The sequence below is a fragment of the Gnatocerus cornutus genome, chromosome 3, assembly GCF_029298725.1.
Source record: "Gnatocerus cornutus isolate USDA-ARS CGAHR chromosome 3, icGnaCorn1.1, whole genome shotgun sequence".
In the NCBI taxonomy this organism is placed as follows: domain Eukaryota; kingdom Metazoa; phylum Arthropoda; class Insecta; order Coleoptera; family Tenebrionidae; genus Gnatocerus; species Gnatocerus cornutus.
The window spans coordinates 17,313,570-17,333,924 of record NC_142235.1 but is presented as its reverse complement, the minus strand read 5'-3'; the positions used below and the strand labels follow the sequence as shown (position 1 = coordinate 17,333,924).

The 20,355-nt window shown below is 32.9% G+C and overlaps 1 protein-coding gene across 1 annotated transcript in view; it reads right to left on the bottom strand.

Moving 5' to 3' along the window:
- Positions 1-1,530: 1,530 nt before the first annotated feature.
- The window catches only part of Cals (calsyntenin 1), a 48,222-nt gene continuing 29,397 nt past the window's right edge, over positions 1,531-20,355 (bottom strand). Inside the window, exons 3-9 of the mRNA XM_088033135.1 lie at positions 12,106-12,392; positions 7,797-7,995; positions 7,421-7,746; positions 6,893-7,320; positions 4,458-5,093; positions 1,856-2,173; positions 1,531-1,789 (exon numbers count right to left, since the gene is read on the bottom strand). Of these exons, the coding sequence (XP_087889261.1) occupies positions 1,583-1,789; positions 1,856-2,173; positions 4,458-5,093; positions 6,893-7,320; positions 7,421-7,746; positions 7,797-7,995; positions 12,106-12,392 (2,401 nt within the window). The 3' untranslated portion in view covers positions 1,531-1,582. The remainder of the gene's footprint in view (positions 1,790-1,855; positions 2,174-4,457; positions 5,094-6,892; positions 7,321-7,420; positions 7,747-7,796; positions 7,996-12,105; positions 12,393-20,355) is intronic.

Below are 20,355 nucleotides of genomic sequence, written 5' to 3'. Positions count from 1 at the left end.
GAGGTGGTTTGATTGATTGAGAGCCCGAGATTATATTTATTATTTATTATACATTTATGTATTACATAATTATTGTGGTATGACACCTAAAGATATTCGGATTATTTGATTTCTGATTTGTAAACACACAACAAAGCTCGTAACTGTTTAAAGATACAAAGATTACAAATATATGCATGGAATGTAACGTTTTTTGTTACGTACTTGTCAAAAATAGTGTTATTACTTCTTTTAATAGTCATCTGACAGAGTTCGACTGGAGAAAAACAAACGCGACTTCCATCACACCGCCTACTTATAATAATTACACTTTCTACATATTTCAAATATACAACTTTTGTTAATAAAAATTCGAGAAAATCGCACAGTTTCAAACGTCGAACAGCTGCACTAATAGAACAAAACAAAGTATAAAGTGCTTTTTTTTACTAAAACATCCTCAGTTTTCATCAACATCACAGCTACTATTCTAATATGCCAACAGGTATAAATAAAATGGCGACGAAAAACAATAAAACACTTATTGCAAATATGATATAGATTTGTTTATCTTTTTTACACATCACTACTATTGCATTTTAATCATCGCGTCTTGTAACAAATAAACCATTTTATTTATTCGTTATTTAAGTACCCATCATCTACGATACAAAAAAATACTATTTAGCTGCAAAACTTTATGTACACCTTTTTGTATTTTTACTTCAATTTATCCACTATTTTAGAGACATGAAACTTGTGCGAGAGAGTCCACAAACATCAATAAAAAAATGTTTTTTAATAACGAAAAATCTATACCCAGCGACAGTGTAAAAATTTGATATGACAACACGAGGAATAGTCGAGAAAGTGAGTTAAAACTACTAAGTACAAAATTAAGCGTCTGGTTAATAAAGAAAAATACTTGATAAAACATAGGCCCTAAAATTAGGCTAAAATAAAAAAATAATAAACGAGTCGAATAATTTAAACACCACTTAAGGAAAGTCTTTCAGTTTTGTATAAACGCCGCTGCCACCTCTACTGAGTAATAAAAACTGAAACAAGCTGAATTATTGTCGAAGCTTCTCAAATAGAAGAACGAAAGACTTCCCTGTAGAAAAAATCTTACGTAAACTTACATTAGTAAAAATAATATGGCTGCCCTTAAATAACCGAAACAAACAGGCGCTCTAAGCAAGGGTGAAGGAAATAGCTATTTTTATTATACCGGGTGTCTCCGATATCTGGAGAAAATTCCCAAGACACCGGAAACGGCCGCAGCTCTCTTTTCCTTACTAATAGCTAAGTGAAAGGGATATACAACTTGTATAACTCTAACATTATGGACGATTATTATTGATATCAATCGCGGCGCGTTCGCAAAACCCCCTTTAGCGATTTTACGACCGCCCAGCGAAATTAGTTTTTACGAAAAGGCTTCGCGTTGTAGCTCAAACCTTTGCGTAGATTTTTACCGCGCTAAAACCACCGAAGAGAAATTTACAAATGTTGTAAACACGACGTTAGAAGAACGCCTCAGCCCTGCTGTTGGTTGTTTTTTTTTTTTGAAAATTTTTCTTTTTTACTTTGATGGAATTTTTTACATGGTAGAATGGTCCCATTCTAGTTGGCTGATATTCTGGTAGTCGTGTTTACGACTGCGCGCGGGCTGCTCCTCCTCGTCGTCTGAAGAGTCGGGGATTCTGCACGGACCGTCGATGTTGTCGTCATCCGAGGAACTGTCGGAGTCCGATTGCTCGCTCTCGCTGTACTCCGCCGGGTGGCCCTCCAGCTTCCTCTCTGCATTCTACAAAAAAAAAAAATAAAAAAAAAAAGTTTCAAGTTGAGTTGCGCCAGCGCAAGGTGATCGTACCTCCATGGGATTGACGGTGATTGTCAGAGCTGAGTCGTCCCACGTCATCTCGCTGTCCTGAGCCTCTTCAGACGCGTTCCGGTGGTGCGCCGCTCTGATCCTGATCACGCCCAAAACGATCATGAACAAAAGAAATCCGACGCACACCACGACTATGATAGTGACGGCGTGGGAACCACCGCTCGCCACGAGGTTCAGATGTTCCGATGGAATGTAGTCACGTGACACCACAGAGGCGGGGCGGAGCTCGACGTTGTGTTTGTTAACAGTGGCGTGGGCGACGATTGGCTCTTTGGGTTGAGGATGGATCACAGTAAGCTGAAACGAAAAGTAGAGGCAAAATCGGTCAAAATAGACAAAAATAGTGATCAAATAGCAAAAACTCCGACAGAGGTGGGTACACCAGTAGAAATAATGTGTCAGAATATTCGTTTTAGATTTTACTTAAAAACGGTAAGTTTTATCAAAAATAATAGCCCAGAGAAAAATTGTAGATCATAAGATTGCCTACAAAAATTGTTTTTATACTTTTTTTCTTCAGAATTACCATTCTTAAGACATCGCCGTTCTAAAATTGAAGGATTGACATTCTACATGTAAATACTGATTTTCATAAAAAGGAATGGGGTGAGACGATTGTGGTGAAATTTATACAAAGGTTCTACAAGGTGTTTATAAATGTTTCTAGCATCAAGGGTGGCCATGAAATGTCAAAGAAATTTGCCGCTCATTACAAATGTGGGTTTCGATTTTTCAACTGACATTTTCAGTTAACCTCAAACATGGAGCAAAATAAATTTTGAGAAATAAACTGTTCTAGTTGTGGTTTAAAACCTGAAAATCAAAAACTTGGACACAAAACTGTAACTGAAACGTCGTTGACCTAAGTAACAAATAATTTTCAAGATAGTTATATTCACGATGAAAACAAAGCGGCAAAATAGTGCATGGCAGGAATTCCAGAGCTACCCTTGTTGCTGGAAACATTTATAAACACCTTGTATTTGTTAATTGAAAGAAAATGTGTCAATACAACTGTTAAAAATCGATTTAATTTAAATTATTAAGAACACACTTAAAAGTACAAGGTGTTTATAAATATTTCTAACATCAAGAGTGGCTCTGGAATTCCTGTCGTGCACTGCTTTGCCGCTTTGTTTTCATAGTTAATATAACTATCTTGAAATTTATTTATAATGTTACTTATGTCTAAACCCACATTTATAATGAGTGGCAAATTTCTTTGACATTTCATAGCCACAAACATTTATAAACACCTTGTAGTACTCTATCAAGGAGCAAAAAAAAAAACATAACCAGTTGAAATATCTTCTTGAAATTTTCATTATTTCAATATTATGGTGAAATAAAGCTTTTGTGCAAATTTCATCAAAATATGATTACTACTTCTAGGTGTTTTCTTGGCTGAATTTTTTATCTTTTTCTACCTTATGAAAAACAGTTTTCAGAATTTTTTCAAATTTTTGTTCTGAACTCAAAAAAAGTTATGAATTTAAAAAAAACACGCTTTTATATTTTCAAATAGCTATAACTTTTTCAAAAATTAACTTATTGGGACTTTTTGAAATGTACTTTTTATAAAAAATTTAAAAAAAAATCAAGATTATAAACTCGATGAAATTGTCTCTTTTTTGAAAAAAACAGTTATTTTCTCAAAGTTCGCCATTTTTAAATTTTTATTTTATTTTATCAAGAAAAACTTCAATTAATTCTATTTAAAATTTGTATTTTTTTCTAAAAGCTTTGTTTCTTCAATAAAATAAATGCAATTAAACGATTTTGCACGGTTATAATTATACTTAATTTCATTTTAAAAATATAATGATTAGGATTTATGTTGGATGTATGTAATTAACATTCAATGATTTTAAAAAGATTTCTAATTTATTGTATAACTTAAAAAAATTAAATAAAAATTTTAAAAATACATTTTTTTCAATTAATTAAAACAAATAGAAAAAAATCGGCCCACTCTGGGATATGCAGGAATGATCGCAGAATTAATTGATGGTTTTTTTTTGAGAAAAAAAATTAAAAATGGCGAACTTCGAGAAAATAACTTCCTCAAAAAAGGTAAAAAATTTCTTAAAATTATTATTTAATTTTTTTTTGTATTCTTTTCTGAAAACATATTTCAAAAAAAAAAATTGAAAAAAAGTCCCAATAAGTCAATTTTTGAAAAAGTTACAGCTATTTGAAAGTATAAAAGCCATTTTTTGGAAAAATTCACAACTTTTTTTGAGTCAGGAACAAAAAATTGAAAAAATTTCTGTCAAAAGTGGTCGATTTGGTATGGAATACCTCATAAAGACCATTTTTGTAGATAATGTCATCATCTACAATTTTTATCTGAGCTATATTTTTAATAAAACTTACCGTTTTCAAGAAAAAGCCAAAAAACCGAAAATTTTGACCTTTGACATTGAATAACTTTTTTAGCACACATGAGATCTAATGAGGCTTTTGACACTTTTGACACCCAATGTCTATACTAAAATTGAGCTCTATCGGAATTTTTGTTATTTGAAATGTCTGTTGTGACTAGACTAGCACGGCTATGGATTCCAGTGGCGTAACTTACAGTTTGTACGTATTCATTTGACGTGAATCTCCCGTTAAGCTCGGAACAGGTGAGTTTGAACACACGGTTAAGGTAGTACGCTGGTTTCCTATTGGTGTAAACGATCTGACGTAAGACTTGTTGATAGTTGAAAACCATATCCGAGCCAGTGATGGTGACGCCATCTTTAGACACCCTCGCCGCCATTCCTAACCTCTTCAACATCTCTTCGGGCACGCTGAGATTCTCATGGTCCGGATTCAGATTGGGATAAATCGTCAACGAGCACTTATCCAATTTCTGTTCGCCGGAGATGTGAATATCAGCTAGCACCCTCACCCCCATTCGAAAGTCCTCATATTTGCGCGCCATGTTTCCGGTTCCGTTCAAGTTAATAGAGGGCGTCTGTGGCCGCAGGACCATGACGTAAGTTTGCGCGTCCGGAACTTTGACAGTTTTCCCATTATCGCACGTCACTGTTGTCGTCAAGCGCAAATTTCTACGACCGGGAGTCGGGAACTCTCGGCTGTTGGCGTAGCCGATTTTTCGGACCAAAACCTCCAAGTTGGTACGATTGTCGCCTTCAACTGTCACTTCCGTCAAGTCGGAATTGGTCAGCAACTCCATGCCGGGCTGCAGCAGCTCCATCGCAGGCACCTTTGGAATAAAATTACATTTAGTTATGTTGGCAACACCTCATTTAAAATTCTAGTGCCAACCTGGCGAAAATAATATAACAATTACACTCAGTAACAACAGAAATAATTATGTTTTTTTTTTATATTTATCGTTAGAGACTGACGTACTTTTTGATATGTCGTCATTGGCTTTGTCGAAATGTAACGACATATAACGATATTAAAAGAAAAAAATTTTTTAAAAAATTTCTGTTTCGCTAAAAAGTGAACATAAGATGACAATGTAAATTATTTGCGGATCTATTTAATTACGTAGGAAGGTTTTACATAGGGTGATTTAAAAAAAAAAACACGGCAGGTTTTTATTATTTTTTTTTCATAATTTGGAAAATATAATTTTCTTGATTCAGAAATGTGTAATAGGTTCTACTTTTACAAAAAATATTTAAAAACAAATTATCAAAATTAAAAAAAAATAGAGATATTGCGTATTAATTCGTGCATTGTGAGGTGTAGCCCCATCTTGTTGAAAGAAAACTTGTTCTTTCTGCTATTTGCTACTTTTTGACATTACAATAACCGGATTGTCATATTTGACACCACGCATCTACAGTATGTTCCCGGCTTGAGTTCATAATAGGGAAAAAAGTTTATATTTCATTTTACAAAAAAATTACAAAGAAATAACATTTTTTGCTTATTTCAAAACAGATAAATCTGCAATTAAAATTTTAAAATTATTAGTTTGTACTTTTAAAATTAATTTTTTCATTATTTTTATTTATTAAGTTTTGTAATCGTATTTAAATAATAGCAGGCTGTGGATTCACAATATCAAATAGTGCGTTAAAGATTAAAGAAAAATTTACCAAATAATGTGTAAGTATTAAAAAATTGGAAAAGAAATGCAATTGCATCCTTAACAATAATTGAGAAAATTCGAAACAGTCTTAAAGAATTACGAGTTAGAATTGAACTATGTGCTAAAACAGGTAATGGGTCAATCAAATAGTGGAAATTGGTTTAAGTTAAGGAACAAATTTCATTTCTTTGACATTTTTTACAAAATTAAAAATAAGAAAGTTCTTCGTTATTTTTTGTTTTTTTCGATTTTAAGAACACCGCTTGATAATATTAAAGTTTTAATTAAAGATTTATTTATTTTAAATTAAGCAAAAAATATTATTCCTTTGTTACTTTTTTGTAAAATGAAAAATAACATTTTTTTTCCTCTTGTGAACTAAATGTTTTTTTGTAAAAGTAGCAAAAAGTAGCATATTACACTTTTCTGAATTAAAAAAATTAATATCTTCCAAATTATGAAAAAAAAATATGGGTCCCAATTTAAAATAAGACAGTTGAATATACAGACATTTAGAAAAATTCTAAAATCATCAGCTAATAAAATTTAAAATCGGTTTATAAATAAAAATTCTACGCCTGTCGTTTTTTAAAATCACCCTGTATAACAATTAAATAAGTGAAAATCAAAATAATTTCCGCGACGAAATTCTATTTTGGCATTAAAATCTCCAAATCGGCCATGTCAAGGGTTTATTTTATTTTCATAGTTTATTGTTTTTTTAACACTTTTGTTTTATTTTATGAATATAATTGTTAATTTTCAAAAGCGAGAAACAAATGAATTTATTATTTTTCTTGTAGGCAACTTACACAAATTGATTTTATATTCTTAAGAAAGCCAAATTACAACTATATTAACAAAAAAAATCAGATAAATATGACTTTTGTAAAATTTAGTGTCACACCAGAGACTTTGTTTATATCAGCAGGTTGGCAGTACTGTTTACCCCTCACCTGCAGGCTTTCCTTGCACTGATGCAAACAGCTCAAGACTTCCGGTTTCTCGGTCTCCCCGACCAAAACGCTCAACCCGGCCAAGTACCCCTTAAGATGGTGCTTCATTTTGTTGTCAGACCCCTGCCAGCAGGCCCCAACTGTCAACGTCGTGTTAATCCCTTTGGTGGGATGCAACGGCCAATCATCGATCACTTCCGGATTCTTCTTCTCCGACCGGAACACCTGTCCATCGACAAAGAGTTCAATATCCGGGAATCGCACATTGACCGCGTAATGATGCCATTGGTCGTCGCAAACTTGCGGGATCTTCCAGCGCCATTCTGCAGGTCTGAAGATGTTCAAGTCGCCTTCGGAGAAGTCGCGACGGAGGAGGAGAATAAGACGGCAGTTGCGGACGAACAACGCGTAATGATGTCGGTTCATTTCTGTAATTTCGTTGGTTAAATGTCTTTGTTACGCCTCTGGAATTAGTGTCAAACTACTGAAAGTGACAGTAATTCCAGTGGCGTATCGCGTTTTTCTCACTGTGATCATCAGCTGAGCACAAAATGTGTTCTTTAATCCGCTTGTCTTGCTCGGAATGTTGGCCGTGCCTCATCCACGTGGCTATCGTAAAAGTGGCAGGTAAATTGTGGTCCAGAACGGAATTGGGAATGGACACGGCAGTGCTAGACCCGTCAAATTCGAACATTTGATCTGATTCATGGCCCTCGTCGGAAATGAGAGGTTTGGTCCATTCGGCCCCAACTCCTGGACTCGGGAGGAGGTCGATGGCGGAGGGCGAAGCCCCGCAGAGTTTCCGTTGAGATTGGACGCTGTAGGTGTCGCGGTCGCAACCTTTCCCAATATGTCTAAACAAAGAAAAATTAACAAAAAAAGAAAACAATAAATTGGTTAATACCTCGTCGCCAAATCAACTCTCGTCCTCAATTCCCGAACGTTGCAAGGAACGTCGCACAATTCCAGACTCGCCGATGGGAACAACTCCTGTTTTCCAGTGGTGGGAGCGTAGTCAACTCTCTCCGGAAGGCCCCGCCAGCCCAAGCGACATACTCGGTTGACTTTGATGGTGACCATAACCGGCAAACTTTGGCGCATTCCTGGTGGAATAAAAGTGTGTTAATAAACACCATCGTGTTTATGAGCACTCTGTATATTAAATTAAGACGAAATTGGGTAATAGCATGCAACATTGTCAGAATTTCGTTCACTGGCGTCGTTACGTTTTATGGGCGTTTTAAGGTGGCTTTGGCTACTTGTCATTCTTGTCAATTCCTCCGGTCTATGAAACTATTTTACGGTAATTTTTATGGGGTTTTGTCTTATAATTAGAAGGCTAAATTTAGTCCAAATCTCGAAATGTCAAGTGTTTTAGAAATTAATTAGGACTATATCTCGGGTTTAGGGTGTGGATTAGGAGGATTAGGATTAGTGTTAAGTCGCACTAGATGGACTAAATCGGATTACGTAGGCCTAATCTGAATTATGAGGAATAAAATTTGACCACACTGAACTAAATAGACTAGATCAAGTAGGACTGGTTGGACTAAAACTAAATGGGATTTAAAAAGTTGGACTAGATTTATTAGTCTGATTAAATGTACTAAATCAGATTATGCAAAAATTTGACTAAACGGCTCTAAATTAGACTAGTCAAATTAGTTTTTGTTGGACTAAATGGGCTAAATCTGACTAGCACGGAATAAATAGGACTAATCTGGGTTATATGGAATAAATTGGACTACACTGAACTAAACAGACTAAATTAAACAAGGCTGGTCAGACTAAAACAAAATTGGACTAAGAAAATCGGAGTTAAATTAGACTAGACTAAATCAGGATATACAAACGTTTGACTAAACACCTCTAAATTAGACCAGCCAAACTAGGGCCAAATCTGACTAGCTTGGATTAAATAGGACTAATCTGAATTAGAGGGAATAAATTGGACTACACTGAACTATGCAGATTAGATAGAATCGAACTAAAATTGGACTACAATAAAATTGGATTTAGAAAGTTGGACATAAATTGGACGGATTAATCACACTGGAAGGACTAAATTGAACTAGGTGGATTAGTTGGATTAAATAGTGTAAATCGGATTATACAGGGTCCGGCAACACTTGTGTCCACCCCTAAAATCGTCTTTAATTTTAAAGATAAAATTTTGAAAATTTGCATACGCTTATAGTTGACAAGGCTCTAGAAGCTGACACAAAAATTTGTTTTTATATCACGGATTCTTTGGCGTCGCGACGCCTAAAAAGTTTAATTTTTAGCGATTTTTGGCTTTTTGCGGTAATATTAGCGAATTCAATTTTTTTTCAACATAACTGTAATACAAATATTTGAGTTTTTATTTTAAATCTACTTCAAATGGTGTTTAAAATTTGCGAAAAAAACGCTGTTTTATCAAGTTAGTTTTCAACATTTTGACGGTGCAGTGATAAACTACGTTTACACCAAAATTTCACAAGTCACTTCATTCACTCATATGAAGGTGAATTTTGATTAGCTCGGGTATGTTCCACGTTCTGGACACTAGAAATCGTTAATTAACATCGACAAAGCGACAATTTCGCCAAGTAAGACTTTTGTTACCTTCTAAAACGAACCAAAGAATAGATGTCTTTTGTGACACAAGATGTTGACAGATGGGTGTAAACGTAGTTCCCAATTTTGATGTAATAAAATTGAAAACTAACTTGATAAAACAGCATTTTTTCCTCAAATTTTGAATACAATTTACATTAAATCTAAAATGTCAACTGAGATATTTTTAACACATTTATATTGAAAAAAAATTAAATTAGAGGTTCATTTCATAAAACTTCACAATTAGCTAAAAAATACACTTTTAAGGCGTCGCGACGCCTAAACTATAAGTGATAAAAAATAAATTTTTGCGTCGGCTTCTAGAGCTTTGTCAACTATGAGTGTATGCAAATTTTCAAAATTTTATCTTTAAAATTAAAAACGATTTTGGGGGTGGACACAAGTGTTGCCGGACCCTGTATAAATATTTGACTAAATGCCTCTAAATTAGATTAATCAAACTATTTTTGGTTAGAGTAGATGGACTCACTAGCTCAGATTAAATAGGACTAATCTAGATTATAAAAAATAAATTTGACAATACTGAAATAAACAGACTAGTCAGACTAAAACTAAATTGGACTAAAAAAGTTGGAGTTAAATTGAACGAAATAGGATTGGTCTAATTAATCTCACTAGAAAGACTAAAGTCAAGCTACATAGATTAGTTGGATTAAAAAAACTAAATCCGATTATAAAAAATTTGACTAAACGTGTCTGGATAAAACTAGCCGAACTAATTTTTGTTGGACTAGATGAGCCAAATTCGACTAGCTCGGTGTAATAGGATTAATCTGGATTATAAGGAATAAATTGGGCTACACTAAACTAAACAGACTAGATCAAATCTCACTGGAAGGACTAAATTGGACTAGATTAGTCGGATTAAATATACTAAATCAGTTTATATTAGTCGATTAAACGTATTAAACTTCGATAAATTGAAGTAGTCAAACAAATTTTTGTTGGATGAGATGGGCCAAATCTTTGGACTAGACTGAACAAAAGAAATTAGATCAAATCGGACTAAATGGATTAGTCAGATTAATTAGACTAAATCAGATTATACAAATATTGGCCTAAACGTCTCTAAATAAGATTAGCCAAACTAGTTTTTGTTGGACTAGAAGGGCTAAATGTAGCTACTCGGATTAAATAAGACTAATCTGGATTATAAGGAATAGATTGGACTACACTGAACTAAGCAGATCAAAGCGGAGTAATTGGACTAATCAGGATTAGCTTGGACTAGAATGATACCAAAACAGAAAATTTGAACTGAGATGGGTCAAATATATGGACTCAGTGAACCAAAAAAAAAAAAATTGCCTAAACCAATTTTTCTAGAAGAGAATTTTTGTAGGCGCCAAATTTGTGATTGGTCGTTCAGCAGAGCGCGTTACACCATACTGATTTTTTTAAACTCCTACAATTAGAATGTCAAACAAGAACTGTCATATTTGTGAAATTGTCACCAAATTATAGGAGTATCAGAAATAAACTTGTTTCTGTTATTTTCAGTGCAGATTTGCAGATATTTTTCATTACAACTTCACGTTTTTGATCAGTTGCTTGTGTAATCAAATTGACAGGTATGTAACTTATTCCTTTCAACTGCTGCAGATTTTGTAAATTAGTAAATTCTCTACAGGAAAAATAACATATAGGATTGGATTAGTCGGATTAAATAAGACTAATCTGGATTATATGAAATATAATTGAACTGCACTGAACTAAACAGATTAAAGATACTAAATTGAACTAATCGGAGTTAGCTTGAACCGAAATGATACTAAAACAGAAAAGTAGGCCTTATATTTAATTGCAGTTAAGACAATGTCGCAACTATTTTGACGATTGCTGACATTTGATTGGCGGAAAAGCGAACTTTTAGTATTTAGTCGAAATTAAAGATTTAATTTAGCTTCTGTAAACCAGCCCTAAGTCCGACTAATTCAGATTGAGTTCGAATCACATTGGAGCAAAATAATTTAATTCTTTTTAACACCAAAAAAACATTTGTTTTATTAAACTATTGTCTGGCTTCCGGAAATAAAAATAAAACGTCGCCCTACATTTTACAAGCAGCCCATGCATTGTTGATTTTTAATTAACTTTGATCTAAAAAAAACACAACGATTTTTGTTGATCTTTTTCCAATAGTGATGACAAAAAGCGCTATTATTTGATCGCGTCTATGACATTTTAATAATAACGAGCTAAATTTTGTAATAAACTAAAAAGTAGATGTTTATTACCATCGCCTTGTGTTTATTTACATCGCTTCGTAAATTGTGACACAGTTTCCTCCAATAATAACACAACAGTTTGTTTATTAATATAATTTTCATAGCAGCAAAATTTAAGTGCGGAGATAAAAATTCTACACGGTTGTTCCTGCAAGACTGTCTCGGCATACAAATGGCGCGTAATTCATAACCGGCCGTATAAAATACGATGCGCTTTATAAGAACCTTATCATCTCATGAATTTTGTACGAAACGACACGATAATAGCTCAGTTTTAGCACCGAATTGAATTATTTTCCCACATGATGGTGCGCCTGCACATCACATTTTTGCCCGGAAGTCGCGGCGACTTCCTGTACCTACCGCAATCATAGGCGACGACGCTGAGGATATGATTATGCGATCGCTCGTAATCCAGAGGCTCCGTGTTCCGGATGACTCCATCCATATCGATGACAAACGGCTGATCGGATGTAAGAATCTCATATTTGCAGACGTCGCCGAATTTCGGGGTGCAATCTCGATCCGTAGCTTCAACCCGGACTATCTCGCTGTAGATCCTCCCTTCGTCCACCTGTCTGACGTAGCTCGGCTCTGAGAAAGTCGGAGCGTATTCGTTCACATCGGAGACTGTGATATGAACGGTGGCGCTGGAAGGAAAAAATTGTTAGATTTCGAGGAAAACCACAGAGAGTGACGTAGACGGGAAGACAGAGTGTTAAAAAATGAACTGTATTATTATGCTTGTTTATGTTGTTATTACGGAATTATGTAACGATCTTGAGCAAGCGTGACGAGTAAATAAATTCTGTGGCGACGGGTTTTTTGGGCTTCGGGGAAGGCGGAGGTGACTTTTAATTGAAAGGGGGCCGCGAAGGAAATTTTAAGAGAATTGGCCTCTTGAATCGCGCTGGAAAGATTTGACGGCTCTCCAGCAAGTGCCGTCAAGGTTTTTGAAAAAGTACGAAGAGTTTCGTCTTATTAAATCGAAGCAAAAATTCACAACTGTTCTAGAATTTAGGTATTTTACTACAATGAACTTCAAAGCCAAATTTCAAAATTTTAGACCAAGAAAGACCGATTTTAGAACTTTGTATTTTGGAAGCGAACCAACAATTTTCCAAAATTTTTTATAGTCTCATAGCTTCGTCAAATTTAATAGTAAGACGATGAAATTTTGAGGATTTACTATTTTTGGCGATCGTAAAAACTCTACTCAATTACAAGATTTTTAAAAAAGAAAGAAGGAATTTTTGAATTTTTCGTATTTAAGGTGGATCAAAAATTTCCAACTGTCTAATCAATTCGATAATTTAAATAAACATGGCTCTAAATTTGGAAATTTTGTTACAATAGAGTTGCTCCTAAATTGTGTCAATTTTCAAAATTTTGGATCAAAAAAAGACCGATTTTAGATATTTTTATTGTGGAGGCGACCAAAAGATTTCCAAAATTTTCTATAGTTTTATAGCTTCGTCAGATTTAATACTAAGACGATGACATTTTGAGGCCTATACTATTTTTGACATTTCTGCAAACTGCGCAATTACAAAATTTTTGCAAAAGAATAATTAATTTTTCTTTTTTACGCTTGACCAAAAATTCCGCACTGTCTAAACTCAATAATTTAAATAATCATGTCCCTAGAACTATTAAATTTGGATATTTTACTCCCACGGAGTCGATCTTCAATTGTGCAAAATTTCAAAATTTTGGACCCAGAAAGACCGATTTTAGAAAGTTTTATATTGGAGGCAAACCATGAATCGCCAAAATTTGCTATAAGGTTCCATAGCTCCGTCAAATTTAACAGTAAGATGATGAAATTTTGAGGATTTACTATTTTTGCCGATCCTAAAAACTGCGCAATTACTAGATTTTTGAAAAAAAAAAGAAATTTTTTGATTTCTTTTTTTAAGTCGGACCAAAAATTCTCAACTGTCTAAACAACTCGATAATTTAAATAATCATGGTTCTAGACTTATGCAATTTGGGAATTTTACTACCATGGAGTTGCTCTTAAATTGTGCCAAATTTCACAATTTTAGACCAAAATAGACCGATTTAAGAAATTTTTATTTTCGAGGCTAACCAAAAATTTTCCAAAATTTTCTATAAAATTCCATAGCTCCGTCAAATTTAATAGTAAGATGATAAAATTTTGAGGCTTTACTATTTTTGACGATCCTGTAAACTGTGAGCAATTACAAGATTTTTGAAAAAGAACGAAGGTCTTTTAAAATTTTTCTCTTTTAAGTCGGACTAAAAATTCCCAACTGTCTAAACAACTCAATAATTTAAATAATTATGGCTCTAGACTTATGCAATTTGGGGATTTGAATACAATGGAGTTGCTCTTAAATTGTGCCAAATTTCAAAATTTTAAACCAAGAAAGAAAATTTTAGAAATTTCCAAAATTTTCTAGTTTCATAGCTTCGTCAAATTTAATAGTAAGACGATGAAATTTTGACAATCCTGAAAACTGTGCAAAATTACACGATTTTTGAAAAAGAACGAAGGAATTTTGGAATTTTTGGTTTTTTAAGTCGGACCAAGAATTCTCAACTGTGTAAACAACTCAATAATTTAAATAATCATGGTTCAAAAATTATGCAAATTGGGGGTTTTACTGCTACAGAGTCGCTCTTAAATTGAGCTAAATTTCAACATTTTAGACCAAGAAAGACCGATTTTAGAAATTTTTATTTTGGAGACAAACTAAAATTTTACAAAATCTTCTATAGTTTCATAGGTTCCTCAAATTTAATAGTAAGACAATGAAATTTAGAAGCTATACTATTTTTGACTTTCCTGCAAACTGTGCGCATTTACAAGATTTTTTAAAAAGAATGAAGAAATTTTTGAATTTTTGTTTTCAAGATCTTACCAAAAATTCTCAACTGTCTAAACAACTCGATAATTTAAATAATCATGGCTCTAAAATTATGCAACTTGGATATTTTACTCCGTAGTCGATCTTCAATTGTGCAAAATTTCAAAATCGATTTTAAATTTATTTTTTGGACCTAAAAATTTCCAAAATGTTCTATAAAGTTACAAAGCTCCTTCAGATTTAATAGTAAGACGATAGTATTTTTAGGCTTTACTATTTTTAATATTCTTGAGAACTGTACGCAATTACGAGATTTTTTAAAAAGAACGAAGGAATTTTTCAAATTTTTTTTTAGATACGGCCAAAAATTCACAACTTTCTAATCAACTCAATAATTTAAATAATCATGGTTCTGCAATTCAGGAATTTTACTGTTTTGGAATCGCTCTTAAATTGTGCCAAATTCCAAAATTTTAGACCAAGAAAAGAATAATATTTAAAATTTTAAAACTTTTAAATAGTACTCCCCTAATATGTACTTCTAATTTTCTAGTTTTCAGTTAGTTGTTTTATTCCTCAAATGGTTTTTGCAACGTTCAACCTTTTCTTAAGACCCTTTGTAAAACTGAAATAATTTTTCTCATTGTAAATTTTTCCTTATCTTTCAATCAAAACTGTAGCGCACATAATTTGCAAAGTATGCAGTTTATTTATAAAATATGCACGCAACACCATGCAAAATCCGCTCTTTTCCTTTTATACTTATAAATAGTGAATAACCTTAAAAGTACGAGCCCACAAAGTCAGCAAATTTCTTTCACGTTCTCCACGTAGAAATCGATTTCAAATAAAATCCACTTACGTATCAAAAATTTATCCTCCACAATTAAGTTGTATATTTTATTGTACAGCTTGAGGGTCCTCCAATACTTATGGATCCTCATAAAAAATTGATAGACGCTCATCTAAAACTAGGATCTAATAAAAATATAAACAATTACCCTCAAATTTGCTTTGAATTTTAATAAAACTTCTCCCCGTTCTCGTAAAATATTCATTGAGAAAGGTGGCAATCAAATAACTGTCAGGCCCCGTTCTTATTGCTTCAGTGAAAAGCTTGAAGTGCCAAAATTCGCACTTTCCAGTGAACTCCATCGGTAATGAGATTATTTCTAGGCATGAACAAACTGCCGAGGACTTAAAAGGAGCCACTCCGATGGTAGCCCGGCTTAACTAGCTCCAGGTGGCTTAAACTCTTACACGGATTAATGTGATAAATCGTGATTTTCAACGCTGCACCGGAAATGAATCAAAAGGCGACGGGCCTTTGAACGACCGAAAACTAGCTTTTTAGAGGCGGAAAATCTTGAAAAAGGCGCTCATGCTCCAATTAAAGACGCTCTCTGGGATGAAGTTTCAAGTAAATCCTCCTAAAGTCGCTACCATTTCAATAGTTATTTGCTTGATTTTACGGCTCTTCAGCAAATGCCGCCTGAGCTTGCGGCTCATAATTTGGAGGAATGTCAAAAATAGTAAAGCCTCACAATTTCATCGACTTGCTAATGAATGTGAAGAAACTTTATAGAAAATTTTGATTAATTTTGATTCGTCTCCAAAATAAAAAGTTCTAAAATCGGTCTTTCTGGGTCCAAAATTTTGAATTGCACAATTTAAGAGCGATTCCAAAGCAGTAAAATTCCTGAATTGCATAAGTTTAGAACCATGATTATTTAAATTATTGAGTTGTTTAGACAGTTGAGAATTTTTGGTAAGATCTTGAAAAGAAAAATTCAAAAATTTCTTCATTCTTTTTAAAAAATCTTGTAAATGCGCACAGTTTGCAGGAAAGTCAAAAATAGTATAGCTTCTAAATTTCATTGTCTTACTATTAAATTTGAGGAACCTATGAAACTATAGAAGATTTTGAAAAATTTTAGTTTGTCTCCAAAATAAAAATTTCTAAAATCGGTCTTTCTTGGTCTAAAATGTTGAAATTTAGCTCAATTTAAGAGCGACTCTGTAGCAGTAAAACCCCCAATTTGCATAATTTTTGAACCATGATTATTTAAATTATTGAGTTGTTTAGACAGTTGAGAATTCTTGGTCCGACTTAAAAAACCAAAAATTCCAAAATTCCTTCGTTCTTTTTCAAAAATCTTGTAATTTCGCACAGTTTTCAGGATTATCAAAATTTCATCGTCTTACTATTAAATTTGACGAAGCTATGAAACTAGAAAATTTTGGAAATTTCTAAAATTTTCTTTCTTGGTCTAAAATTTTGAAATTTGGCACAATTTAAGAGCAACTCCATTGTATTCAAATCCCCAAATTGCATAAGTCTAGAGCCATAATTATTTAAATTATTGAGTTGATTAGAAAGTTGTGAATTTTTGGCCGTATCTAAAAAAAAATTTGAAAAATTCCTTCGTTCTTTTTAAAAAATCTCGTAATTGCATACAGTTCTCAAGAATATTAAAAATAGTAAAGCCTAAAAATACTATCGTCTTACTATTAAATCTGAAGGAGCTTTGGAACTTTATAGAACATTTTGGAAATTTTTAGGTCCAAAAAATAAATTTAAAATCGATTTTGAAATTTTGCACAATTGAAGATCGACTACGGAGTAAAATATCCAAGTTGCATAATTTTAGAGCCATGATTATTTAAATTATCGAGTTGTTTAGACAGTTGAGAATTTTTGGTAAGATCATGAAAAGAAAAATTCAAAAATTTCTTCATTCTTTTTAAAAAATCTTGTAAATGCGCACAGTTTGCAGGAAAGTCAAAAATAGTATAGCTTCTAAATTTCATTGTCTTACTATTAAATTTGAGGAACCTATGAAACTATAGAAGATTTTGGAAAATTTTAGTTTGTCTCCAAAATAAAAATTTCTAAAATCGGTCTTTCTTGGTCTAAAATGTTGAAATTTAGCTCAATTTAAGAGCGACTCTGTAGCAGTAAAATCTCCAAATTGCATAATTTTTGAGTTATGATTAATTAAATTATCGAATTAATTAGACAGTTGGGAATTTTCGGTCCGACTTATAAAAGACAAATTCAAAAATTCTTTCGCTCTTTTTCAAAAATTTTCAGGAATGTCAAAAATAGGAAAGTCTCAAAATATTATCATCTTACCATTAAATCTGACAAAGTTATAGAACTTTATAGAAAATTTGAGAAATTTTTGGTCCGTTTCCAAAATAAAAAGTTCTAAAATCGGTCTTTCTTGATCTAAAATTTTTACATTTCGCACAATTCCGGAAATTTTAGAGCCATGATTATTTTAATTATTGAGTTGTTTAAACAGTTTGAAATTTTTAGTCCGACCTAAAAAAGAAAAATTCAAAAATTCCATCGTTCTTATTGAAAAATCTTGAAATTGCGCTCAGTTTTCAGAAATGTCAAAAAAAGTAAAACCTTAAAATTTCATCGTCTTACTGTTAAATCTGACAAAGTTATGAAACTATAAAAAAATTTGAAAATTTTTTGGTTCGCCGTCAAAACAAAAATTTCTAAAATCCATCTTTTTCAAAAAGTTTGAAATTGGGCATTGATTTCCGGAATGTCAAAAATAGAAAATCCTCAAAACATTAATCGTTTTACTATTAAATCTGACGGAGCTATGAAAATTTATAGAAAATTTTGGAACTTTTTAGTCTGACTCCACAATAAAAATTCTAACATCGGTTTTTCTTGGTCTAAAAGTAGCAGTAAAATCCCCAAATTGCATAATTTTTGACTGATGATTAATTAAATTATCGAGTTGATTAGACAGTTTGAATTTTTTGGTTCGACTTAAAAATAAAAAATTCAAAAATTCCTTCGATTTTTTTTTAAATCTTGTTATTGCGCATCGTTTTCAGGAATGTCAAAAATAGTAAAGCCTTACGGAGTTATGGAATTTTTGATTTATCTCCGAAAAAAAAAATTGAAAAATTGTTCTTTCGTGCTCTAAAAATGTGGAATATACAGCATATTTTTTCAAGTTTGAGAGAAAAACGCGGCTAAAAAGTAACCTACAAAAACCCACTCTGGACTGGTCAGTTTTATGTTGGCAACATGTAATCAGGACATTTGTCATTTGACTAACCATTTATAAATACGACTGCAGGAACGCTTTTTATCAAATCTGACATCTTGATCGGAATGATGAATGGAAGCTTGTCAATTCCCAACACCAGACAAAGTAGTACACACTGTCTATGGACTAAAAAACGTGTTTTCAACCTTGATTTGTAAATACAACTTCTATTTTTACAACCGCAACCGTGCATTGAATTCTGTTGAAAAATTTTCCACTTGATTCGTATTTATACAAAATAATAGAAAGGAAGATAAAGACATATTTTCTCCGTCCCGACAAAGTTTTGTTTTTCCCTCATAAAATCCCAACCAATTTTCCCCGTTTTTTTATATCATCTAATAAATTTTTAATAATTCTTTCCCCCCGAATTTCGTTTTAACATAAAGCCTGTACATGCACCGTCGCGACGTCAGCGTCGCAGACTTATTTCAAAAATCCCTTCCCCAGGAATTTAATAATACGTATGACAAGAAAGTGATCTCGTTTATGTACAGCAGCAGTGCTACATCCATTACTCTAATATCCCGATACGTGGGCGTCGGCGTCGCGACGCTTTTCCCACCTTTCTTTATTTTTCCTCGCAGAGAAAGTTTTAACGAACGCCGAACGAAATTAGAGAGCCTGGTTAACGGTCATTAATTTCCCAAAATACCGAGCGTTCTATTTTTTGGGGGCGACGGGTGTGGACACCTTTAGCCTCACTGTCAAGATCTGAAATTCAGCCAAATGAGTCACACTTGGAAATCGGTTTTAAACAACAATGAGGTCAGTGGCGTGCGGTAAACAGTGGTTATCGATTTGCGGAGTTCGGAAAATGAAAGGGCAATTATTTAACCACTTTGGGAGGATTGTTTTATCTACTCGCTGGGGATAAAAACATCACTCCGATTGGGAGGAGAATACTGGGGCTAGTGAAACTTTTTATTAAAAAAAGGGACAATGAGAACACTAAAATACACTAGAAGCATTGAATTTGACGAAGCTATGGAATTTTCGAAATTTTATAGTTCGCTTCCAAAATAAAAATTTCTAAAATCGGTCTTTCTTGGTCTAAAATTTTGAAATTTTGCACAATTGAAGATCGATTCCGTAGCAGTAAAATCCCTAAATTACATAATTTTACAGCCATGATTATTTAAAATATTGAGTTGTTTAGGCAGTTGAGAATTTTTGGTCCGACTTAATAAAAATTTAAAAATTCCTTTGTTTTTTTATTCAAAAATCTTGTAATTGCGCATAGTTTGCAGCATCGTCACAAATAGTAAAGCCTCAAAATTTCATCGTCTTACTATTAAATCTGACGAAGCTATGAAACTATAAAAAAGTTTGAAATTTTTTTGGTTCGCCTTTAAAATAAAAATTTCTAAAATCGATCTGTCTTGATCTAAAATTTTGAAATTTAGCACAATTTAAGAGCGAAGCTGAAGTAGTAAAATCGCTAAATTGCATAATTTTAGAGCCATGATTATTTAAATTATTGAGTTTTTTTAGACAGTTGAGAATTATTGGTCTGATTTAAAAAAAATTCAAAAATTCCTTTGTTTTTTTATTCAAAAATCTTGTAATTGCGCATAGCTTGCAGGATCACCAAAAATAGTAAAAGCTCAAAATTTCATCGTCTTACTATTCAATCTGACAAAACCATGAAATACAAAATTTTGGAAATTTTTGGACTTGCCCCCAAAATAAAAATT